The sequence below is a fragment of the Mesoplodon densirostris genome, chromosome 10 (genome assembly GCF_025265405.1).
Source record: "Mesoplodon densirostris isolate mMesDen1 chromosome 10, mMesDen1 primary haplotype, whole genome shotgun sequence".
In the NCBI taxonomy this organism is placed as follows: domain Eukaryota; kingdom Metazoa; phylum Chordata; class Mammalia; order Artiodactyla; family Ziphiidae; genus Mesoplodon; species Mesoplodon densirostris.
In genome coordinates this window covers 67666056-67692791 of record NC_082670.1, presented here as the reverse complement: position 1 = coordinate 67692791, position 26736 = coordinate 67666056, and the positions used below count along the sequence as shown (strand labels likewise).

Below are 26736 nucleotides of genomic sequence, written 5' to 3'. Positions count from 1 at the left end.
GTCCTAGGTAGAGTTTGCTATTCTCCGAATAAGAAATACCATGAACTTCACACTTTGCCTCGCCAGCCTGCAAGGTGCCAGACAGATGCTTCCCTGATGCTAAAGATGGTCACCACGAGCCCAAACACTCCTATGCTTAGCTTACATTTTCTGCCTGGCATCTAGAAAATACTTCATGCAAATCAGCCCTCTCAAGGAGGCTGAAGACCTTGAGGTGACATTTTAAAGCAGTTGTGCTCTAAAGTAGCTTTGAATATGAAAAGGAAAAAAAAAGAAAAAAAACCTCACAGAAAGTATTTTCAGCTCCTGTAGTTAGTTCCCAAACACCAGTACTCTAAAAATTGCACAAGAATCACCTTGAGAGGTGTTTAAAAATATGGATGCCAGGTTTTCAGCCCCAGGGATTTTGATTCCACATGTCTTGTGTGAGTCCCAACACCTGTGTTACTAGGATTTTGATACGCAGCCAGGGCTGAAACCCACTGACTTGGACCATCACAGAAAGATGATGATCTGTACTTGAGTCTGTTGCCACCCGGATATCATTTGCAATTGGGCAAGGATCTCTGGAAACAAGGTTCCCAGGTAGGGAAGGGTTGTATCTCCATCCAAACAGTATGCAGATTTGTCAGGAGGCAACAACTTGATCTAAAGTTTCAGTAAAGGGGGTAGCTTAAGCAGGCATACCTAATCGTCCACCTATTTGAGACATAACCATTTATCTTCCTTCCTGTGGGACTTTTGATATAAGGAGAGCTTATCTGCCCACCTCGTCCCCAGCCATTTGGACATTTGATTTTTCATTAACTGTAATGAGTAAAATTAATAACGAAGCCTGTGGTGCAGGAAAGTTTATGTTTCGTGTACATGAACCTTGTCGAAACAGGTACCAGGCGTTCTAAGGAAGACCTAGGATTTATGTCAAATTCCTTATTAAAGTGTAAGAGGAGAAACAAAGTCTGTATGTTTTGTGTTTTGTCTAAAACTGTCAGGCCTCCTCACCGTTGCCTGGGTTGTTACCATGCTCAGATTAGGTTACCCACTCCTGCCGCTACTCAGCCCAGTTTAATTAACACCTTACCCTCAGTCCCCAACATCCCTTTAAACCATTCTTCTCTGCCCAGATAGATTGTTACACCTGTCTTAGCAATTCCGGGAGAGACGCTTTGAAGTGCCTTTTCAAAATCCCTTGTTAATGATCTGGTAATTATTGTGGTGACTTTTCAATGAAGTGTGAAGTGCTCAGCTGGCTGTCAGCTAAGAGAATCCCCAGGCACCTGGAAAGAGGGACACGGGAAGGGAGAAAGCAGGGGAAAAACCGCCTAGGTCTGTCCCAAAGTTACAGGGGCAGCCCCATCGGGCCAGAGAAGGGCCCTGCCTGAGGCTGGCAAGGCCACCGGGAGCTCCTGTTGGCAGATGAGAGCTCTCCGAGTCCTGGGAACAGTCTGACTATAGAATCTGGGGAAACTACATAAATGCCCTGCAAATCTCCAGCAGTACCCTAGTGGGCAATGCCACGTCCCATGGCTGGCTGCAAGGAGGAGCCACACTCCTACACTCAGACGACAATACTGTCCTCGGTGCCCCTGCCCCAGTGGAGTGCCTCCCTTCCCTTCACAATCTACGTCCATTTTAAGCCATCAGGGCTGCTGTCCAGAGAGGCCCTGCAAGAGCTATCGATGCTTTTCTTCCTGTCCTTCAGATCCCAGCAGCCAGTGCGGACCAAATGTGGTCCAGCCGTGCTGGGCACTCCCCACATCTGGAAGCCCAGTATGCGACCCATCTCCACACCTCTGCTCCCCAACATCCTGCTTCCACTTGTCAGAGTAAAAGGAGCACCCCAGGGACTGAGACAGGGTGTTGGGTCTCTCACAGCCTGATGACCCCTCATAACCAAAGAGGCTGCCACACGTATCAAGGCGTCCTAACTGGCCCAAGTTCTCGCAACATCCGAGCTGGCCCTTTATCCCCCTTACCCCACAAAAGGAAGACAGACCCAATGAAGAGGAGAAGTGACAGCCCTGAGGACACATTTGGCTCTGGAATCTTAAGGAGCCAAGGACATCATCTGGTGCAGGCCCCTCGTTTTACCAATGAGACACTGGAACTGAAGAAGGTGACGTGATGTGCTCAAGATGGAAGGCTCACCAGCCAACACCAGGGCAGGACTAGAACCAGGTGCCCTGGGGCTTCCCCACCTCCCGTGGCTTTTCCGTCAGTGCCCACCATGAGTCTGGGGTGACTTCATATTTTCACGTGCTGACTTGGCCTGGTTCCCCTTCCTCCGCCAGCAGAGAGCTGTGTCCCTGGTCATCTCTGACATGCCCCTGGTACAGTGGTGATTGAGTAGAGCCGCCAGTGAGTTGACTGGTCCCTGACCTGGCTTCTGGGGCCGGACTCCAACCTCTGCTGGCCCAGCCCTGCACCCAACACTGCTCCCCATCCTGGCACCTTCTCTGGCCTGGATACCATGAAAGCTGCCCTGGTTAGTTGCTGGAAATCATCTTTCCAAACCATGGAAAGATCTGGATCTCTTTAGTTAAGCAAACCCAGATGATGGGCAGTCTGGGATCCCCTTCTCTGCTTCTCTGGAAAAACTGGGGAGCAGATGCCCCTGGCATAAACATTTTTATGTAACGTTTTCTATCTCCAGGAATAGTACTATAATAATATGTGACAAGATGGAACAAACACTGTTCACAAAATTCCTCTTAGGGAGAGTATTCTATGTGTTCAAAAGAAATGCTCCAAGTCAGTGGTTCTCTAAGTGTGTCCCCAGACCAGCAGCCTCAGCATCACCTGGAAATCATCAGGGGTCTTGTTAGAGATGCAGATTCTCAGGCCCCACCCTGCACTGCTGCATCAGAACCACTAGGGTGATTCAGGAGCAGTTCAGGTCTGGAAAGGGGATTCAGGAGCAGTTCAGGTCTGGAAAGCCAATTTTGGTGGAGATGGGGAAGCTCCAGAACATGCTCCAGTGGCAAAATTCAGGGCTCAATGGCCTTGTAAGAAGGAAGGGTCTGGTACCCTGCATGGCTCAGGTCAGGGGAGTCCTGGGATAGATTGGGAGGTAGGAGGCTGGGAAGAACTGGATTGCTCTTCACAACAGAAGGGAAGGACTTCTGAGGTCCCCTGAGGAAATCTAGGGGGGAGGAGAGAGAGGACAGTGAGGCTGGGTGCCATGTGAGAAAAAGGAAGAGAGAGTGAGACCCCCATAACAGGGAGTATCTCAAGACATTGTCGGTGGAATCACAAGCCTTATGCAATATGCCCTCTCCCTAAACTGCGCAAAGCATCGGTGAAGGTTATGCAAATAACCAAAGTTCTGGGGTTCTACACTCTGGACACCATGAGAGGAGCTAAAGTCTGCATGATGGTCTCAATGCCACACTCAGCAGAAAACTCTCTGTAAAGAGAATTGTCATGGCTGCGTACTCTTTCATAAGGAGAACATTTCTCTATTTCCTAGCCATCCCCTTACTGGGGGGCATTTTGTTGGTTTCCAATTTTTCACCATCGTAAACAACGTGATAAATGTCTTGGAGCTACAAACTTTCTCTTTATTCACGATTATGACCTTGGAACACAGATTCACAAATGTTGAGCGATTCGGTTCAAATGCTAAGTATGTAGAGAACAGAAATTTCCCCTGAGATTGAGCAGGGGGGGGAGTGGTGCTCATTTATGAACATGATTAAGGAGAGAAAAAAGTGTCTTCTTTCTTTGAGAGACTTAGAGGGGTTCAAAGAGTAGAGCTGGCATTCTGGGGGCTGTGAGACAAGGGAGTAGAAGGGCTTCCCAGTAAGATTAAAGCAGTGCTGTAGCTGAGGGTGTTCTGAGGGATAACAAGAGGGCTGACAGATAGCTGCTGCATGTATTTGGTTGCATGTGTCAGACACGCAACTCGAGCCTGCTTCCAGTTTCACAACTGTGCTTTTAAGCTCACAATCTGGTCAGAACAGGGGCAGAGCAGGCTTCAAGTCCTGCTAGATCAAGGGTCACAAATGACAACAACAAGGCTTCTGGCATCTCTCAGAAACTGCTATTGGTTATTCCTTCCTACTGTAAACAGGCTTTCTGTGTGCAGGGAGAGGAGAAATGGGCAGGGGGTGGAGGAAGGAGTGGGCAGAGCTGCAGACAACTCCAGTATTCCTTCATCCCAGTCAGACATGCCAGAGGAAAGAGATGCCTTCTCTCCTCCAGCTTCATGTAGCAAATCCCAAGGTAGGTCTCTGATTGGCTGGCTTGGGTCACATGCTCCCTGGGCAAATCATTAGGGTTAGGTGGCTGGGGCACTATGATTGGCTAGGCCTGGGTCACATGTTCATCACTGAAACCAGGGGCCAGGTACTCTAACTGGTAGCACCACCAAAACCATATGGATTTAGGGAGCAGCAGATACCCAAGAGAAAGGGATGTCCTTTCCTGAAGAAACAGGCAGACAAAACCAGATATTCACTATCTGTATTCCTTCGTACCCTGGCAGCTACTGTTAGTCCATCACAGTATTTCCCCCTTGAGCCAAGATTCAGCCTCAGAATCCTTCTGAACACAGCACTCAGGTAATGACTTCCAGCCAATCCAAGCTACCCTACAAGATAAAAGTGATCTGCCATTTTGAGGCTTAAAACAAGATGCCAGATCACTGACGAACAAGAGACTAAAGTGAACTGGATTTAAGAAAGGTGTAAGCCACAGGGGTCAGTTCAGAACCCTAATGGGTCCCCTCTGGGAGATGCCTGCTCAGGGGACTGTAGGTGACCGCAGGTATCAGTCTCTGTGACAGTGAGATGGTTGGGCCCTGGTGGAGCATGGGACATTGTGAGACTGTCTGCCTATGGGAAGTCAAATGTGTTTCCTTTCCATTACTGTCACTGAAAAGCGAGTTGCAAGTGGGCAGTGTGGGAAACCTCTGAGCTTCACTCATTAGATTTCCACAGGAGTTTGGCTTTAAGAGAAATCTGATCCCTCCCACCTGTGTGCTCCATTGCTTAGCCAGCAGCCAACCAGAGAAGGCGATACATGCTGGGCTATAGGGTGGACAGGGCTGGAGCCACAGGCCCAGTTCCAGGGTAGCACTGGGTTCTTCCATGGAGGGGCTCACAGCTGACATCTCGAAAGTGCACAGGGCAAAGCAAACTGAGGCACCATCAAAATGAAGACTGCCATTGAGGGGGACAGCCTGGATGGTGAGGACAGGGCACAGCCAGCTCTGGGTGACCCTGGTACATAGCTTCAAGCAGGCAGTCACCTGGGGATTCTCATACCATGCAAAGGACTGCAGGAGTTTGGCCAACAGCCCAGGTACCAGGAAGAAGCATGACCTGATGGCCCCAGTGGCCTCACTTGGACAGTGGGCTCCAAGTTCCTGCCTATGCCCATGGACTCCTTCAGGACTTAAGGGTGGGGTTGGTTCAGCCTGGGCTTCCACTCACATCCGGGCCTCCTGGGGCCTGACCCAGGTTCTCAGCAGAGCTGGAAGGAGAAAGGCTTAATTGCATCAGAATGGAAGCTTGCCAAGTGTGCTGACACTTTCAGCCCACGCAATCAATCCTCCATCGTGTAAATAGAGTTAGGAGTGTGATTCTGGCAATTATAAAGCCCATTATTTTTCTCTTCTTCTCTAAGTAAATTAGAAAGGCTCTTTGCTCTCACTTTGCAACTGGGCCTCATTTTTAAAGTGCAGCTGTAGGGCCTCCCTGGTGGCGCAGTGGTTGGGAGTACGCCTGCCGATGCAGGGGACACGGGTTCTTGTCCCCGTCCAGGAAGATCCCGCATGCCGCGGAGCGGCTGGGGCCGTGAGTCATGGCCGCTGGGCCTGCGCGTGTGGAGCCTGTGCTCCGCAACGGGAGAGGCCACAGCGGTGAGAGGCCTGCGTACCGCAAAAAAAATAAAAATAAAAAAAAAATAAAGTGCAGCTGTAAAAGCATTGCAACAGACTGTACTTAGAGAGGTGCCATGTTTGATGGCCAGTTGGCCATGGGTTTTGGCTTCCAGCCCTGGTTTTGCTGCCAACCAGACTGTGATCTTTGGTAAGGCCAGCAGCCATCTCTGGGCCTTGGTTTCCCCATTTATAAAACGAGGAGCTTGGACTAGGTGGCCTCTGCGATCCCTTCCAACTCTCATGGCCACAGGAATCCAAGTGTGCTTGATTACTAGGGATGGCTCCGTGTAGACAGGAATGTACACTAGCTTCTTTTAAGCCAGGAGCCATCCCTCTTTCTTTATTTTCCACATACAATGATGAACCCCTGCAGGTGCAAATACATCCATTTCCACAGCAGTGTAAGGAGAGAGGAAGAGCTGCGTGCCCATGTTCCTGGAACCCAAAGTGCTAGCCACGCTCACTGAATGCTGTTTTGCAATAAGAATCCCATTTAACCCTTAGAAGAGAGCAGCTCTTAGGCCCATTTCACAGACAAGAAAACCAAGACACAGTAAAGTAGTGCATCCAGTCTAGGTCTGCCCAGCTCCGAAGGCCATGTTCATAGTCACAACTCTCTCAAATCCCCAAATCTGGGGACTTTAGTAGAGAAAGAATGGGTAGACCAAGAGGCCAACTCAACACGAAGGCAATGCCAGGCAGGACCCCTGAGTGACAGGACATGCCCAGGCAAGTGGCAGATGTCCCCCTGCATGTGGGGCCAGTAGATCCAGCAGGAAGGGGGCGCAGTGAGAAGGCATGAAAGACTTTGACAAATGTGTTCCAATGTTCCTGGCTCTCTCTAAATGGGCTCTTGCTTCCTCCGTCTCCTCCCTACCTCTGGAAATGGAACACCAACGATTTCACTTGAAGGGAGTGTTTGGTGCTGTTTAGAAGCAGCATGAAGTAAATTTTTATGACGCTGGTTACTGCTTGATGGGGAACATTCAGCTGCCTTGGCTCTGATGACCCAGCTCTTTCTCCCATATTTGCCATACTGAAATTCTCAGAATTTACATTTATAAATGTTAAATGACATTTTAATTTTTTTATAAGGTGGATACAAGAACCACAAAATATCATTTGCTTTAAGGGTTGTCTTTCCAAAAGAAATTACTTTAAGCAGCACCAAAGTTTTAGAAATGCACATCACCATATTACCAAAAAAAAAAAAAAAAAGTTTTTAAAAGATAGTTTCAGTCAGTTTGCCTGACAGATGCTCACCCTGGAAATAAGTGTTTAATGGCAGTTTTTTCACAGAAACTATTCTGCTATCCCCATCAATGGGGTTTAGTCAATACCTCTTGAATATTTCGCCAAGTAACTTGTGAATACATTATCTTAGAATCCATCAGCGTCATACCTGAAGGCTCTCAGGTATCTCAGGAGCTCCAGGCTGGATGTCTGCCCAGGTGAGCAGTCCCTGCTGAATCCCAGGTTCCTGACCAGCACTTACTGAGTACCAGGAGCCCTGATGGCCCTGGAGGCAGAGCAATAGGCGTGGGGAGTCCAGGGCTCCATCCATAAGGATGCACCAGATTGGGAAAACATCCTCCAGAATTTCAGTATTGGTGGAATTTATGAACTGGGACTGAGTGTAGGCTAGATATAATTGGAATGCTGAAGAGATGCAAATGACCCATCCTTTGCCAGCTGCCCAGACATCCTGCACCTGCTTCCTCATCATTAAAACAGGACAATAACCTCCAACTCACAAGGTTGTCGGTGACGGCAGAGACCATTTAGCAGGGCTGTGATTAAGAACACAGTTGTCAGATGAGGTTTAGATTTTGGTTCCACCACTGTGATTTTGTATAAGTGACTTAATCCCTTGAGCCTCCGTTTACCTCATCTGTAAAATGGTCACAGTAATCTCTTCCTCAGGAGACTATGGTGGGGATGCATTTCAAGTGGTTGACACAGTGCCTGGAGCACAGTAACTGTCTGTCAAGTGACAGTTATCATCTGGTGAAGGTACCAATGCTAGGCCAAACGCAAAAGAGGGTCTCACTTGGCAGGATTTCTCTCCCCTTCAAATGATTTCACATATGTTATCACCTGGGCACCATTTTCTTCCTCACAGTTCTCTCTTAGATACTCTCCATCTTCCTATAACAGCACAAGCTTCTTATTGCCTCAAAAAGTCTTCACTGAAATCTTACCAGAAGCCCAGCATGATGTCTGGGTCTCTGGATAGAAAAGAAATACCAGCAGTGGCCCTGCCCACCATGCACAGAGGATATCCACAAGCAAACAACGAATGCATCAGACTGAATTGTCTTAGTAACAGCTTGAGCTGGCCACAGCAGCCTTGTCCCAAGGCAGCCCATGATTAATTGCCAAATGAAATGTGTGGGCTATAATTGCTGCCAGAATTGTGCGGAGGGAAATCTCCCTTCTGACCACAGTGATCAAGAAGGATAAACATCCACACCCTGGAGATCTGGCTGAGCCACCCGGTGAGATCACGAAGCAGCCTGGCAGCAGAGGGCACAGGACTGGTCAGGCTCTAATCACCTGAACACTGGGGGCCCCCAGCCCTCCCCCAGTGCCTGGTACAAAGGCCCAGCTCTTCAGCTGCTCCTGCAATCAGTCAAGTTTCCCATCTGAGGAATGGGATTTCGCAGGGAGACTGGAATGAAAAGAATTCTTCCCCTATTTCCTAGTGCCCCCCCTGCCAAAACCCATGCCAACCACAACCTTCACCAGTGACTCTGGTATAGCTGAACCACTGGTTTCTAAGCCCCTCTTTCCTCTGTCCTATTTTTACAATTCTTTTGTGGTTCTTGCTTACTTCTCAGTCTACAGCATGTGGTAATCATATCTAACAAATTACTGTACCTGTGGCACTCTCAGGTCGTTAGATGAAAGGAATTCAAATAACCCAGGGAGATCTTTTTGTTAATTTTAACTTCAGTAGGCAGCATAAGGAAAAATTAGCTAACACCTGGGAAGGACACAGGAAATGAAAAGAATGAAACAACTGGGCATCATTACTAATTATTTTCTTTGGAGTCCTCATGATTGTTTTCTAACAATACAGTCCATGTAGAAAAACTTGCTATTTGTATTTTATAGACAAAACAGAGATTTATCAAAGTCTTCCATTCGTTTGATAAAAATGATAGGACTTGAGGAGATGGAAGGAGTCTCGTTTGCCTTTCTTCCTTAGATAGAAGAGAAGTCTGGGCTCATCTGGGATGTTCTTCCTAGTCATTCAGCTTGCCCTGACTCATGTCCCTTAGTGCTGCTGCGTGTCAGGGTTTGTGAGATCAATTTAGCCTTCCAGGCCAAACTCTGCCCCGCCAGGTGGTTCCCCATGGGACCTGGCTCCTCCACCAGTCCAGGCAGGGCAGGGCAGGGCCAGGTGGGTGGCTCCTGGCCTGCAGGCTGGTAGGGGCTACATGAGTCTTGTTGCTGTGGAACTGGCGTGGCTCTGTCCATCTCAATTCCCTGACCGCTCCCCGACATCCTGCCTGCTGAGTTGGCCCAGTCTATTAAATTCACTCACTCATTCATCAGCTAGTTATTGAACCCCTACTATAAGCCACGCACTGTTCCATTGAACAAAACAGATAAAGCCCTGCTTTGAGGCAGCAAGCATGCCAGAGAAGGGATAGACATTAAACAAAGAAGAAAAACCTACGGTGTGACGGCTGACGATAAGTACCAGGAAGACACGGAACAATGCACAAGAGGATGGAGAGGGATGGAGATGCTGGGAATGGGTGCTGTTTTACAGGAATTGTCCGGAAAGGCCTCTCTGGGGGAGCTGACATCTTAGCAGAGACCTGTGGGAAGGGAGGGAGCAAGCAAGATAGCTAACAGAAAGAATGGCGTCCTAGGCAGAGGAAACAGCATGGGCAAAGGCTCTGAGTCTGGATTTGCTTGCTGTGTTCCAGGAATAGCAGAGATGGCAGTATGCCTGGAACAGAGCCGGTGAGGGAAAGGGAAAGTGGTAGGAGATGGCTCAGAGAAGGGACCAGGAGCCACACAACTTAACCAACAGGTCTCCACCTGTAGCTTGGGCAGAATTCTTAACCAGCAGGTCAACTCACTCAGTCAGCACCTGCTTGTTGAGTGCCCTATGCTCCTGGCTGGACCCCAGATCCCCTCTGGGCTGAAGGAAAGAACACAAAGTGATAATGGCTGTAAAAGGTAGTGGGACTTCAATTTCCTTTTTTTTTTTTTTTTTCTTCAGAGTATTAGTTGCACATTTAGAGAATACAAAGATTGCAGAGAAGAATAATGATGCAGATGCAGAGAAGTAAAGAATCAGGTAGCCGGGATTCTAATGGTTTCCTCCACTGTTTTCCAATCTTTGTCTAATGCTGTTATAATATGTTGGCTTCATATATATATATATATATATATATATATATATATATATATATATATATCTTTAAAAAGAAACTCGACCAAAAGTTTTTATCAAAATGAAATTAGAATTACACCATATATTCTTTTAACTTATGCACAGACTTTGGAACCCAACCTCAATAAGATAAGACACAACTAGTTCTTTGAAAAGCACAAACTTTTGAGTCAGTGGAGACTGGACTGATATTCTGGTTTTGCCACCAGTTGCTGTGGGGCCTCAGGTAGGTTACTCACGCTCTTTGAGCCTCAGTTTTTTCACTGTAAAATAGGTATCACATCCATAGGATTGTTGAAAAGAGTAGAGATGATGTGTGTAAAACACCCGGCATGTGGAAAGTACTAAATAAATCGTGGCTAGTCAGAGCTATGAGCAAACAGGCAAATTTGTCCAATCAACAAACACAGCCTCTCCCCTGTGCTCAAGTGCTTCTGCCACTGCTAGTAACACAGCAGTAAACAAGACCGAAAATAATGTAATTTTATCTTTTCCCAAATTCCAATTGCCCCCAAAGACAGCAAATCAATCTACAACTGTGTGGTTGCCCCTCTGAATGAGGGTAAGGTGTTGGAGTCCTACACGTGCTGGAAAAGTGGGCAGAATTCAGGTTCCTGGGACGCAGGGCAACGGTGGCACAGCTTTGCAGCGAACTATTTGGCCCCCCAAGTGGCTCTGTGTCTTCTTCCTTTGTTGCTGCCTCCCTGCTGCTCAGACAAAGCCAGGAAGCTCCCACCTCTGGCGGAAACCCTAGAGAGCATCACCCACTGTCAAAGACAGTGGACTCAAAACCCACCCCTGGAAGACTGGGCCTCTCTCAGCCCTGAAGATTACCTGAGGCCCCTGTTCTTGGGCTGTTCACCAGCCACATGGCTCAGATTAAAACAGCTCTGCCGTATCAGACAATAGATTCTGTTCCTGACATGCAAGTCTAAAAGGAAAACTAACTTTTAATAAAAGCACGAAAATTCACATTGTTCTCTCTGGTAGTTTGCTTCCCAGCAGAAAAGGAACGAAGGCGTAAACAAAAGGGAGTCCCATCCCCTCAGGGAAATTCATCATTTCTGTAGAAACCAAGGGTCATTCCAGACAGCCAGCTCGGGCTAGACTGGTAGGAACTACATCTCATCAGCCACCGCGTGAGCACCTCTGTGAACAGATGGACAGACAATGGGTTGAGTGCACTGATCACAGCAACCCCGCAAGGCAGGTACCACTGACCCCACTGTTCAGATGGGGAAGCCAAGGCCAAGTCAGAATAATAACTTGCCCAAGTGGGAAGAAGGCAGGTAGGTTTGGGACCTATATTTTGGAGCTGTTTTTACATCTTCCTCAACCCGGTTTGACTCATTGTTAGAAACAATGGATAACTCTGCCAGAAATGTAATCAGCCACCAAGCCTAGCAATGTAGTTCTGTTCAGGAAACGGAGCTGGTTTAGACGTTGTGCCATTTTGGTGACGGCCTGTTTCTGCTCTCTCCACACTTTCCCTCTCAGACTCAGGAATAGCTGGTGCTCACGGAGCACACTGGCTTCAAACCACAGGGGTATTCTCTTGGAGCAGCATCAGTGAATTTTTCTTACCAAGTGTAAAAGGCCAAACTGCTAGGAAAGTGTTTTTTAAAATATAAATCTGATCTTGGCACGTTATTCTTGACAGGCCTTCCTCCACTTAATATCCTAACGGGGATGAATCTTCCCTTGAACAGATTCTACATACAAATCTTTCATAAATACGTGCTCATTGGACTTGCCAGACAGGGCCTTGCACGTGAGAAGCTGTTTCCTGGGAGTGAAAGTCCCTACCAGGAAACTCCAGAGCTGCAAGGCTATGGGGCTCACATTCCCACCCGACCCTCTCCACCCCAACTCCATAGAGTTCTTAGAATCTTAGGGTTTGCTTGCTGTGAGAATACCAAGTGGATTTATTGTGTTGGAGGTACATTAAAAACCCGCCAAACGCTTCGGACCTAAGAGACACTCGTGGCCAGGAGTTCTGGTTCTGGCTCTTGGGGTGGCCTGGGGAAGTCTTTCCCCTTCTCTCCGCCTCAGTTTTACCTTCCGTAAAAGGAGCGAGGTCCAGGTGAGCACTAAGGTGAGACATCTCAGGCCTGCCTCAGGCGTGACAAAAGCCTCCCTCCGAGGACGCAATTCCCTCAAAGCGCCTTCGCCGCTTGGAGTTGGACTCCGGGGGTGTGGCGGGGCCGCCAGGGCGCGTCCGCAAGCTTCACGAGCCGGGCCAACTCACCCCGTCCCAAACTATCGGACAATAGCCACAGAAGCGACAGTCCGGGCCCACGCGCAGGCCTCGGAGCCCCATCCCCGCACGCTGCCTACACCCCTCCCGGCCCGCCCGACCACGCCCCCGCTCCCGCCGCGGCGCGTGCAACCCCGCCCTCCCCGGAGTCTCCAAGCCTCGCGGGCGGAGGGCGGGGCGGGATGGGGCGAGGCGCGCGGGAGGCGGAGCCGAGTCGGGGAATCCTGCTCCCGGCGAGCGCAGGGCCCAGCAGAACCGCCCAGCCGTCCGAGGGCTCCCGCGTCGGGGGCGGCGGGGAACCCCAGACACCGCTGGGCCGGGAGGGAGCCCCGCGCCAAGCGAGCCGCCTTCACTGCCTCCGCGCCGCCCCCGCGGGCTGAGGGGGGCCCGACGCGTCTTCACTCCGCCCGCCGCCAGTCCCCGCAGTCCCGCCGTCCGCTCGCCGGCTCGTCTCCCGCGCGCCATGCAGCCACCGCCTGCCCTGCGCGCGTAGGCGCCCGCCACAGGCCATGCTGCCCCTGCTCGCCGCGCTGCTGGCCGCCGCCTGCCCGCTGCCGCCCGCCCGCGGCGGAGCCGCGGACGCGCCGGGCCTCCTCGGGGCGCCCCTCAACGCCTCGGTCAACGAGTCGTCTGTGGACGAGCCTGCCGCCCCGCGGCTGCTGGCCTCGGCTGCGCCCGGGGCCCCCGAGCGCCCCGGCCCGGAGGAGGAGGCGGCGGCGCCGTGCAACATCAGCGTGCAGCGACAGATGCTGAGCTCGCTGCTCGTGCGCTGGGGCCGCCCGCGGGGCTTCCAGTGCGACCTGCTCCTCTTCTCCACCAACGCGCATGGCCGCGCCTTCTTCGCCGCCGCCTTCCACCGAGTCGGGCCGCCGCTACTTATCGAGCACCTAGGGCTGGCGGCGGGCGGCGCGCAGCAGGACCTGCGCCTCTGCGTGGGCTGCGGCTGGGTGCGCGGCCGCCGCCCCGGCCGCCTCCGGCCCGCCGGCGCCACCGCCGGGACGCCCACCGCGCTGCCCGCCTACCCCGCGGCCGAGCCCCCCGGGCCGCTGTGGCTGCAGGGAGAGCCGCTGCATTTCTGCTGCCTGGACTTCAGCCTGGAGGAGCTGCAGGGCGAGCCGGGCTGGCGGCTGAACCGCAAGCCCATCGAGTCCACGCTGGTGGCCTGCTTCATGACCCTGGTCATCGTCGTGTGGAGCGTGGCCGCCCTCATCTGGCCGGTGCCCATCATCGCCGGCTTCCTGCCCAACGGCATGGAGCAGCGCCGGACCACCGCCAGCGCCGCCGCCGCCGCCCCCGCCGCCGTACCCGCTGGGACCACCGCCGCCGCCGCTGCAGCCGCCGCCGCCGCCGCCGCCGCCGCGGCCGTCACCTCGGGGGCGGCGACCAAGTGACCCGCCCCACTCCTCCCCTTGTCCTCCCTATGTCCGCGCTCTCGGTGCCTTTCCCGCCGGGAGACTCGGCCGGTGTGCTTCGTGCAGTAGTGACCGTTAGTTCTTCCGGGGAGGGGTCCGCGGAAGAGGCCCCAGCGTGTGGGAAAAGCCAGGTTTGTGCCGCGCTTCTGGCTCCCAAAAGCAGATGCAAGCCCTTGCTCTGCAGGGTGAGATCCGCAGCTTGGAAGATGGAGAGAGGGAAATGGGGCCCTTTCCCCTCTTTGCGTCCCCCTGCCCTCCTTCCTCCCCGCACCCACGTGCCCTATATTCATGGCAGAAAATGACCAAATCCTGTGTATTTGTTTTATATATTTAATAACTGTTTTAAATGAAAGTTTTAGTAAAAAAAATCAAATTGCTATTGCAGTAGTAAGGGAAGCTCTTTGTATCTGAACATAGTATTTGAAGTTTGTTGTTTTTTAATTTATTTAAAAGGGGGAGGAGGCATGGGAATGATTTAACACTGATATATTGTTACCGCTGAAAATGAACTTTATTAACCTTTTTCCAAGTCGATCTATCCAGTGACGTGGTCAGATGGGCGTTTCTTCTTGTACTTCTGTGTTTTTTTGGCTTTTAATACAGACATTTTCCTCCAGAGGTGCGTATGTGTCTTTATTTGATTAGGAAAAGGAATCCAAGAATTACAAGATGATTCCCTGAAACGTGAGGAAGGGAATTTTCAGAAAGTGAGAGAAGGGCTAACTCTGTCTCCCTTACCTGTCTGGGAGAGGCGGGAGATGGAAACCATACTACTGGCCCTAATGGCAGTGGTTTTGCCTCTCACCACGCGGCCACCCCCACCCCTCAGCCTCACTGACACCCGTCACGGCGGCATACAGGGTTTTATGTGATTTATCTTTTTACGCATTTCCCTCAGGCCCTGCAAAACACCAAGTTAAGTGCCAAAATGGTGAAATCGGTAGTTCCTCTGAGCCAGGTGTCTTTGATGAAGATGACTCATTTTAAAAGGCATGTAGATTTCCTTTTCATATGTGTAACCTTTAGTATATGAACACATTTCAAAAGCTGGTTTTAAAGCCTGAGCTATTTCGGCATTAAGATTTTTTCAAGGTAAACTCTTACAGACTAATTAACACCTTAAAAACATTTTTAAGCTACTTTCTCTTGCTCCATCTCCTCCCCACTTTTGAGTGAATACTTGATAACTGTTCTAGAGCATACTGTTCTAGTGAATATTAGGTACCGTTCTTTTTTTTTTTTTTTTTTTTTTGCAGTATGCGGGCCTCTCACTGTTGTGGCCTCCCCCGTTGCGGAGCACAGGCTCCGGACGCGCAGGCTCCGGACGCGCAGGCTCCGGACGCGCAGGCTCAGCGGCCATGGCTCACGGGCCCAGCCGCTCCGCGGCATATGGGATCCTCCCAGACCGGGGCACGAACCCGTATCCCCTGCATCGGCAGGCGGACTCTCAACCACTTGCGCCACCAGGGAGGCCCTAGGTACCGTTCTTGATAGTTCTCAAAGTGGTGTCCCTGGAACAGCAACATCAGTAACACCTGGGAACTTGTTAGAGGTGCAAAACTGGGGCCCTGCCCAGGACCTACAGATGCAGAAACTCTGGGGTGGGGCCCAGCAATCTGCTTTAACAAGCCCTGTAACGAATTCTGATGTGTTTCAAATTTGAGAACCACTGTGTACTAGTGGAAGTGAACCTTCAAAGTATGTAGCCTCCTTTTATCTCAAGATGTCTCTATTATATAAAAGAAATGGGACCCTTTTTTTCACAGGAATCTGTCTGGAGGAGAGTCTGGGTCATTGCCCTGTAGCTTCAGTTGTTCCTCTGTCTCTTAGGGGTCCAGGATATCTCTAGCAGAAGCCAGCCTCTTAGAGAGGAAAGCGTGAGGGTGGCAGTCTTCCTCTATCTCCTGATCCAGACATTGGAGAAGTTCAGTGTAATGCAAATCCGCTAGCCTCGCGTCACTGTAAACCTTCTTATACCCCAAAGCAAGGTGGGCTGTGAACTGCTCTCTTCTCCAACCCTGTGGTAACTAGCAGAGGAAAATCAATAACTTTCCTAACCTTGGTCAATTTTAATATAGTCATAGCATTTGTAATTCTGGAAGGCATATTAAGAATTCCTAGGACAACACACACACACAGTCACCCTGATTTTTCTAAGATGAAAATTGAGGTTCAGTTTCAGCATTTTGCCTACAATCACACAGCTACACAAAAAAGCAGAGCTGAAACCAAACCTGGGTCTTCTGCCTCCCTGACTCTTACTTTTTCATCACCAGAAACTTCCCTTCCTAGGTGAATTAGGAGCTAGCCACTCAGAGTCTGATCCTCTGTTGACCCACCCCTGTCACTGTCAGATTCTGTGTAGTCACAAATGCAAAGGAGCCAGAGAGCATCCATTTTTTAAATGAGACACTCAGGCACTTGATAAAACTTTCTATCTATGTATTTTTACACACACACACACACCTAAAACGTATTTACATCTATTGATCAATCACTTTACACACACACACACACACACACACACACACACACACACGATGACCGGTTAGTTCACTATGCTGACTTTGGCTGCTTTCTAAGAGCCAGAGCTCTAAGCAGGAGACTACAAAGTGAGGATGGAGCCTGTGTCGTTTTGGTCTCTTTAAGTTGGGACCATCCACTGGGTAAAGGAAGGAAGACGCAGGCTCAGCTTCAGGGTCTGTGCTCCTAGTCAGTTTGATTTGCATCATTTCAGTAGTGAAACACTTCCAAAAATGCAGTTTAAAGTACTAAATCAGTACTTCTTTGACGGGACAGGAAGTGTGCCACTGTAGCCTGTGTGCGCCTATGTGTGCAATTCCCAGATTACAGTTCATTCTTTAAGTCTCCTGAGTGATGGAGGTCATCAGCCTGGTGGCCATTCCAATGTTTGGGTAGAGTGGGTCCCAAAAGAACTCAACTTGGGAGATTTAGACAAAAATACACTCTGGATCTCCATGACCTAGGAGTCATCAAGGGAGAAGGATGGAAGGAGTTAAAATGGAAAGAAAGGAATGGAGAGAAGGTCAGAGCAGGGGTCCCCTCTTACCTGGCCTAGCCCCTCCCCCACCGCACAGAAATGACTCGTTCATTGACAACAGGGGCAAAAAGAGGGCTGGTCTTCACTGTTCCAATTCTCTCCTTTCACTGGGGAAGAATCATCCATTTCTCAGCTAGGTTAAAAGGTTTAAAGCTACAAGGATTGGGAGAGTTAAGAGCAATATAAAAACCCTGAGTGCATGGCTGAGCCTTTCCCTGGGAAAGGCTGCAAAATTGTAATAATTTGGAATCTTATTTCAGAATATTTTATGATCATAGGAGTACCCTGTCTTGAGTTAAATGCCATATTCTTTGGTTCTCCTAGTACAAAAGATGCTGAGTTCCTTAACATTATACCCTACCTCACCTCCTGTGTTCCTAGATAATTCTGCAACCTCTAGAGGAGGACTACACTGGCAATAATAATAATCATCATCATAATAATTATCATCATCATAAATACTATTGTTATTAATTGTTCTTTTGAATTGGAGAGGGAGAAGTAGAAGGGAAAACAATAACTAACAGGAGAGGAGACGTGAATTTAAAACACCAGCTTTAATTGTGCACAGCAAAGGAAACCACAAACAAAATGAAAAGACAACCTACAGAATGGAAGAAAATATTTGCAAACGATGTGACCGACAGGACTTAATTTCCAAAATATGCAAACAACTCACACAACTCAACAAAAAAAACCCCACAAATAACCCAACTGAAAAATGGGCAGAATATCTAAATAGAAATTTCTCCAAAGAAGACATACAGATGGCCAACAGGCACATGAAAAGATGTTCAACATGGCTAATTATTAGAGAAGTGCAAATCAAAACCACAGTGAGGTACCACTTCACACTGGCCAGAATGGCCATCATTAAAAAGTCTACAAATAACAAATGCTGGAGAGGGGATGGAGAAGAGGGAGCACTCTTACACTGTTGGTGGGAATGTAAGTTGGTACAGCCACTAGGGAAAATGGTATGGAGGTGCCTCAAAAAACTAAAAATAGAGTTGCCATATAGTCCAGCAATCCCATTCCTGGGTGTATATCCAGAGAAAATTCTAATTCAAAAAGATACATGCACCCCAATGTTCATAGGAGCACTATTCACACTAGCCAAGACATGGAAACAACCGAAATGTCCATCAACAGATGAATGGATAAAGAAGATGTGGTACATTTAAAAAATGGAATACTACTCAGTCATAAAAAAGAATGAAATAATGCCATTTGTATGGACCTAGAGATTATCATCCTAAGTGCAATAAGTCAGGAGATAGCCTAATCCACCAGAGGGCAGACAGCAGAAGCAAGAAGAACTACAATCCTGCAGCCTGTGGAATAAAAACCACATTCACAGAAAGATAGACAAGATGAAAAGGCAGAGGGCTATGTACCAGATGAAGGAACAAGATAAAACCCCAGCAAAACAACTAAATGAAGTGGAGATAGAATTCAGAATAATGATAGTGAAGATGATCCAGGACCTCGGCAAAAGAATGGAGGCAAAGATTGACAAGATGCAAGAAATGTTTAACAAAGACCTAGAAGAATTAAAGAACAGAGATGGACAATACAATAACTGAAATGAAAACTACACTGGAAGTTATCAATAGCAGAATAACTGAGGCAGAAGAACGGATAAGTGACCTGGAAGACAGAACGTTGGAATTCACTGCTGCGGAACAGAGTAAAGAACAAAGAATGAAAAGAAATGAAGACAGCCTAAGAGACCGCTGGGACAACATTAAATGCAACAACATTCACATTATAGGGGTCCCAGAAGGAGAATAGAGAGAGAAAGGACCCAAGAAAATATTGAAGAGATTACAGTCGAAAACTTCCCTAACATGGGAAAGGAAATAGCCACCCAAGTCCAGGAAGTGCAGAGAGTCCCATACAGGATAAACCCAAGGAGAAACACGCCAAGACACATAGTAATCAAATTGGCAACAATCAAAGACAAAAATTATTGAAAGCAGCAAGGGAAAACCAACAAATAACATACAAGGGAACTCCCATAAGGTTAACAGCTGATTTCTCAGCAGAAACTCTACAAGCCAGAAGGGAGTGACATGACATATTTAAAGTCATGAAAGGGAAGAACCTACAACCAAGATTACTCTACCTGGCAAGGATCTCATTCAGATTCAATAGAGAAATCAAAAGCTTTACAGACAAGTAAAAGCTAAGAGAATCCAGCACCACCAAACCAGCTCTACAACAAATGCTAAAGGAACTTCTCTAAGTGGGAAACACAAGAGAAGAAAAGGACCTATAAACACAAACCCATAACAATTAAGAAAACATACATATCGATAATTACCTTAAACATGATTGGATTAAACGCTCCAACCAAAAGACACAGGCTCGCTGAATGGATACAAAAACAAGACCCATATATATGCTGTCTACAAGAGACCCACTTCAGACCTAGGAACACATACAGACTGAAAGTAAGGGGATGGAAAAAGATATTCTATGCAAATGGAAATCAAAAGAAAGCTGGAGTAGCAATACTCGTATCAGATAAAATAGACTTTCAAATAAAGAATGTTACAAGAGACAAGGAAGGACACTACAGAATGATCGAGGGATCAATCCAAAAAGAAGATATAACAATTATAAATATATATGCACCCAACATAGAAGCACCTCAGTACATAAGGCAACTGCTAACAGCTCTAAAAGAGGAAATTGACAGTAACACAATAATAGTGGGGGACTTTAACACCTCACTTACACACCAATGGACAGATCGTCCAAACAGAAAATCAATAAGGAAACACAAGCTTTAAATGACACAATAGACCAGATAGATTTAATTGATATTTATAGGACATTCCATCCAAAAACAGCAGATTACACTTTCTTCTCAAGTGCACAGGGAACATTCTCCAGGATTGATCACATCTTGGGTCACAAATCAAGCCTCAGTAAATTTAAGAAAATTGAAATCATATCAGGCATCTTTTCTGAACACAACGCTATGAAATTAGAAATCAATTACAGGGAAAAAAAAACGTAAAAAACACAAACACATGGAGGCTAAACAATACTTTACTAAATAACCAAGAGATCATTGAAGAAATCAAAGAGGAAATCAAAAAATACCTAGAAACAAATGACAATGAAAACACGACAACCCAAAACCTATGGGATGCAGCAAAAGCAGTTCTAAGAGGGAAGTTTATAGCAATAAAATCCTGCCTCAAGAAACACCAAACATCTCGAATAAACAATCTAACTTTACACCTAAAGGAACGAGAGAAAGAACAAACAAAACCCAAAATTAGTAGAAGGAAAGAAACCATACAGATCAGAGCAGAAATAAATGAAATAGAAACAAAGAAAACAATAGCAAGGATCAATAAAACTAAAAGCTGGTTCTTTGAGAAGATAAACGAAATTGATAAACCATTAGCCGACTCATCAAGAAAAAGAGGGAGAGGACTCAAATCATTAACATTAGAAATGAAAAAGGAGAAGTTACAACAGACACCACAGAAATACAAAGCATCCTAAGAGATTACTACAAGCAACTCTATGCCAATAAAATGGACAACCTGGAAGAAATGGACAAATTGTTAGAAAGGTATAACCTCCCAAGACTGAACCAGGAAGAAATAGAAAATATGAACAGACCAATCACAAGTAATGAAATTGAAACTGTGATTAAAAATCTTCCAACAAACAAAAGTCCAGGACCAGATGGCTTCACAGGTGAATTCTATCAAACATTTAGAGAAGAGCTAACACCCATCCTCTCAAACTCTTCCAAAAAATTGCAGAGGAAGGACCACTCCCAAACTGATTCTATGAGGCCACCATCACCCTGATACCAAAACCAGACAAAGATACTACAAAAAAAGAAAATTACAGACCAATATCACTGATGAATATAGATGCAAATATCCTCAACAAAATACTAGCAAACAGAATCCAACAACACATTAAAAGGACCATACACCATGATCAAGTGGGATTTATCCCAGGGATGCAAAGATTCTTCAATATATGCAAATCAATCAATGTGATACACCATATTAACAAACTGAAGAAGAAAAACCATATGACCATCTCAATAGATGCAGAAAAAGCTTCTGACAAAATTCAACACCCATTTATGATAAAAAAACTCTCCAGAAAGTCGGCATAGAGGGAACCTACCTCAACATAATAAAGGCCATATATGACAAACCCACAGCAAACATTATTCTCAATGGTGAAAAACTGAAATCATTTCCTCTAAGATGAGGAACAAGACAAGGATTGTCCACTGTCACCACTATTATTCAACATAGTTTTGCAAGGCTTAGACACGGCAATCAGAGAAGAAAAAGAAATAAAAGGAGTACAAATTGGAAAAGAAGAAGTAAAACTGTCACTGTTTGTAGATGACATGATACTATACATAGAGAATCCTAAAGATGCCACCAGAGAACTACTGGAGCTAATCAATGAATTTGGTAAAGTTGCAGGATACAAAATTAATGCACAGAAATCTCTTGCATTCCTATACACTAAAGATGAAAAATCTGAAAGAGAAATTAAGGAAACACTCCCATTTACCATTGCAACAAAAAGAATAAAATACCTAGGAATAAACCTACCTAAGGAGACAAAAGACCTGTATGCAGAAGACTATAAGACACTGATGAAAGAAATTAAAGATGATACCAACAGATGGAGAGATATACCATGTTCTTGGATTGAAAGAATCAATATTGTGAAAATGACTATACCACCCAAAACAATCTACAGATTCAATGCAATCCCTATCAAATTACCAATGGCATTTTTTACAGAACTAGAACAAAAAATCTTAAAATTTGTATGGAGACACAAAAGACCCCAAATAGCCAAAGCAGCCTTAAGGGAAAAAAACGCAGCTGGAGGAATCAGGCTCCCAGACTTCAGACTATACTACAAAGATACAGTAATCAAGACAATATGGTACTGACACAAAAACAGAAATATACATCAACAGAACAGGAAAGAAAGCCCAGAGATAAACCCACACACCTATGGTCAACTAATCTATGACAAAGGAGGCAAGGATATACAATGGAGAAAAGACAGTCTCCTCAATAAGTGGTGCTGGGAAAACTGGACAGCTACATGTAAAAGAATGAAATTAGAACACTCCCGACCACCAAGCACCAAAATAAACTCAAAATGGATTAGAGAGCTAAATGTAAGACCAGACACTATACAACTCTTAGAGGAAAACATAGGAAGAACAGTCTTTGACATAAATCACAACAAGATCTTCTTTGATCCACCTCCTACAGTAATGGAACTAAAAACAAAAATAAACAAATGGGATCTAATGAAACTTAAAAGATTTTGCACAGCAAAGGAAAGTACAAACAAGACGAAAAGACAACCCTCAGAATGGGAGAAAATATTTGCAGATGAATCAACGGACAAAGGATTAACCTCAAAAATATATAAACGGCTCATGCAGCTCAATATTAAAAAAACAAACAGCCCAATCAAAAAATGGGTAGAAGACCTAAATAGACATTTCTCCAAAGAAGACATACAGATGGCCAAGAAGCACATGAAAGGCTGATCAACATCACTAATTATTAGGGAAATGCAAATCAAAACTACAATGAGGTATAACCTCACACCAGTTAGAATGGGCATCATCAGAAAATCTACAAACAAAAAATGCAGGAGAGGGTGAGGAGAAAAGGGAACCCTCTTGCACTGCTGGTGGGAATGTAAATTGATACAGCCACTATGGAGAACAGTATGGAGGTTCCTTAAAAAACTAAAAATAGAATTACCATATGACCCAGCAATCCCAGAGAAAACCGTAATTCAAAAAGACACATGCACCCCAACATTCACTGCAGCAATATTTACAATAGCCAGGTTATGGAAGCAACCTAAATGCCCATTGAGAGATGAATGGATAAAGAAGATGTGGTACATATATACAATGGAATATCACTCAGCCATAAAAAGGAACGAAATTGGGTCATTTGTAGAGACATGGATGAATCTAGAGACTGTCATACAGAGTGAAGAAAGTCAGAAAGAGAAAAACAAATATCATATATTAACGCATATATGTGGAACCTAGAAAAATGGTACAGATGAACCGGTTTGCAGGGCAGAAATTGAGACACAGGTGCAGAGAACAATTGCATGGACACCAAGGGGGAAAGCGTTGGGGGTGGTGGTGGTGTGATGAATTGGGAGATTGGGATTGACATATATACTCTAATATGTATAAAATGGATAACTAATAAGAACCTGCTGTATAAAAAAATAAATAAAATTAAAAATTTTAAAAATCATCAAAAATAAATGTCAGAAAGAGAAAGACAAATACCATATGATATCACTTATATGTAGAATCTAAAATATGACACAAGTGAACTTATCTACGAAATAGAAACAGACTCACAGATGTAGAGAACAGACTTGTGGTTGCCAAGGGGGAAGAGGGGTGGGGGAGGGATGGAGTGGGAGTTTGGAGTTAGCAGATGCAAATTAGTATATATAGAATGGATAAACAACAAGGTCCTACTGTATAGTACGGGAAACTATATTCAGTATCCTGTGACAAACCATAATGGAAATGAATATAAAAAAGAATGTAGATATATGTATAACTGAATCACTTTGCTGTACAGCAGAAATTAACACAACATTGTAAATCAACTATACTTTAATAAAAGATTAAAAAAATAAAACAGCTTTAAGAACATAAAGATTATCTCCCACCTCATCCTGCCCTCCCCTTTCCCTCACACACAATAAAAGACCCCACATAAAGGCACAAAGGACATTAAAATGGAGTGGTTGACCTGGAGCCATAGCCTGAAGCAGATGAAGAATGGGCCATAGGAAGGCCATCTGGGGGACCTACAATGGGATGGGCACTGGTGGGAGCACATGGGGACAACAGTTGGGAACAGATTCTGCTGGTCTCTCTCTTATAAGAGCTACCCCTGGGGGACTTCGCTGGCGAATCAGTGGTTAGGACTCTGCACTTTCACTGCCAAGGATGTGGGTTCAATCCCTGGTCAGGGAACTAAGATCCCACAAGCTGTGCTGCGTAGCCAAAAAATAAAATAAAATAAAGAGCTACCCCTGAGTGGACAGTCCCATCAACTCTCTCCTTTGCCCTGAAACAGTCTTCTCTTTTGGCCCTGGAATGCTTGAATCACTGAGTTCCAAATTGTGTCTCACCCAGCCTGAGAGGCACATCCCACAGTGCCAGCTCCAGGTTGTCACCATGACCCCGTGGGGGTTAACGCTGCTCAGAAAGGACAATTTGCGGCAGAGCATCATCCTTATACTTTTGCTTGAACATGGATACTATCTATCCATTGTAGAAGTATTAGAAATGAGGACACATAAAAAAGAAGGGGGGGCTTCCCTGGTGGCGCAGTGGTTGAGAGTCCGCCTGCCGATGCAGGGGACGCGGGTTCGTGCCCCGGTCTGGGAAGATCCCACATGCCGCGGAGCAGCTGGGCCCGTGAGCCATGGCCGCTGAGCCTGCGCGTCCGGAGCCTGTGCTCCGCAACGAGAGAGGCCACAGCAGTGAGAGGCCCGCGTACCACCAAAAATAAGTAAATAAATAAATAAAAATAAAAAAGAAGGAAAAGAGAACTCATCTTCCTACTACCCAAAAATAAGCCCTGCTTATTTGGTGAATATACTTCCAGTCTATTTTTACACATGTATATGTCTGTGAGTAGTTATTTATATTATAAATGGAATTGTTCTGTACCTGTTTTGAAAACTTTTCTTTGTTATACAAGTGCTACATCATAGAAAACTGAGAAAACACCCTCCATAAGATAAAGGAATCAATGGCAGCAACAACCCCAGCACCCCCAGTGACCGTGGCTAATATCGACAAATGTTCATGCATATATTCTACATTTTTTAACCCCAGCAGGCACCTGCTTCTCAGAGGCCACTCTGCTTTCTCTACTCAGGGGCTCTTTGGGGATCCCTCCCTCTGCAGAAGGTGATAGAGGGCTTCTCTGGGCAGTGGGTATATAAAGGCTGTATTCCTGATGTGGGTCAGAAGTCAGCTGCACAGGATATTGAAACCTATCTGAGGGCCAAAGGCTTGATGGAGATTGTTGGCAGGGAGCGGGCTGGGGAGGTCTTCTGTCTTTCCCATCCCAAGTCTATCATCTCCAACACGTATCAAAGCAGACCAAACTTTCCACTCCGGCCAGAGAAACGTCTCTACTCTCGAGCCTGAGGTTTCAGACGAGGCTGATAAGGAACAGAACACAACTTTAGAGGATGAACAATGCAATTCATCTCCTCCAGTCATAACCATGGAGCTGCCTTGTATTGTCTGGGTTTGTTGGATGCCTTTGGTGTGAAATGAATTCTGAGATTCAATAAGCAAGAAGGATATTGCTCCTGTATAATGCTGCCCCCAAAGCTGTCACAACTCCACATGGCCAAGTAACAGCTGCATTCAGATGCCTCTGCTGTCGGGGGCAGGGGCTGAAGACAGAACCTACCCAGAGAAAGGAGAGAGCTGGGGCCAGAGGTGGGGGAATCGGCCAAGGACAAGAACCATTATTGGGTCAAAATGTATTCAGCACCACTCACAATAAATGGACCGTATTAAGGCCTTCTAGGAGGGATCTTGTCTAGGACTGGGGTCCCTGGAAGCAGAGCTTGAGATGTAAAGATTCACACAAGGGATTGATTGAAGGGTGCTCTCAGGAGGAAGGGAATGGAGGAATCAGGATGGGGCAGGGAAGGAGCAAAGCAAGGATGTGGTCTCAGCTGGAGTCAGCTTCAGCCTGATCCCATGGGGGCTCTCGAGCAGGAATTGCACCACAGAGTTGTACCCTCTCTCCACTTGATGCAAAGGGCTGGTCTTTTGTCCTTCCATTTCAGTCATTGGCCAAAGTCTGGGGGTACGGGCTGCAACACCTCCCTGGCAGCTCCCATTTAGCTTGGCCCAGTTCTCCATAGAAAGAGGCAACTGGGAGATATTAGCAACCACACCCTCAGCAGCTGGGGGATGGGTGAACAGGCCTGTAAAGGGGGTCTGGGGTGGGACACCCACAGGATTCACTGCAGACCTCACCTTGCTCTTGAGTCCTGTTCCCAGTAGTGGCAGGTGGGGAGTGAAGCTGAAAGGCACCAGGTGAACTTTAAACTCCCCGTCCCACTCGCCAGCTGACCTCCAGGCCTTTGGCCTGTCTCAGATGATATCTGGCTAGCTGGCCTGGCCTCTGGGTGTCCTGCACTTGTGCCAACTGAGATGCAGCCAGCTCTAGCGTGCTGGCCCTTCCTGATGAAGTCTGAAGTCCCTGCCATTCGCCTCTGTGTTCAAAGCCCTGGCTCCCAGATACTTGCATTATAAGGGAGGTCCCACAGTATTAGTATCAGTATTAGATACAGTATTAGCATCCCCGAGACTGCCAGCAGACTGGTAGTAACATGCGACAGGGCACTGGGCCACCTGCTTACGGTTCTGGCCTTGCCATTAATGAGCTGTTTGGTCTCGGTTTCCTCGCCTACAGAACAAGGTTGTTGGATAAGATGGGGCCTTGGTCCTTCCAGGCCTGCAGTTTCGTGTTCTGGCTTCCCCTCCCCATCTTTCAGGCTAGTCAGACCACACCAGCTACAAAGACACATCCCTCAAGCATTTCTTCATTGTACCATTGTACCATTGTGCCCACTCATTTTTCTGGGTGACTT

At 46.9% G+C, this 26736-nt stretch overlaps 2 protein-coding genes across 6 annotated transcripts in view; one reads left to right on the top strand and one right to left on the bottom strand.

Moving 5' to 3' along the window:
* Positions 1–12620, bottom strand: part of LARS2 (leucyl-tRNA synthetase 2, mitochondrial) — a 248413-nt gene extending 235793 nt beyond the window's left edge. For all 5 annotated transcript variants that reach the window (XM_060110202.1, XM_060110199.1, XM_060110204.1 and 2 more), the window contains exon 1: positions 12357–12620. The gene's annotated coding sequence lies outside the window, so the exon portion shown is untranslated. The remainder of the gene's footprint in view (positions 1–12356) is intronic.
* A 141-nt stretch (positions 12621–12761) lies between these two features.
* On the top strand, positions 12762–14583 carry TMEM158 (transmembrane protein 158). Its single transcript, XM_060109743.1, has one exon. The coding sequence runs from the start codon at positions 13065–13067 to the stop codon at positions 13944–13946; it is 882 nt and encodes a 293-aa protein (XP_059965726.1). The 5' UTR covers positions 12762–13064; the 3' UTR covers positions 13947–14583.
* The last annotated feature ends 12153 nt before the right edge of the window (positions 14584–26736 follow it).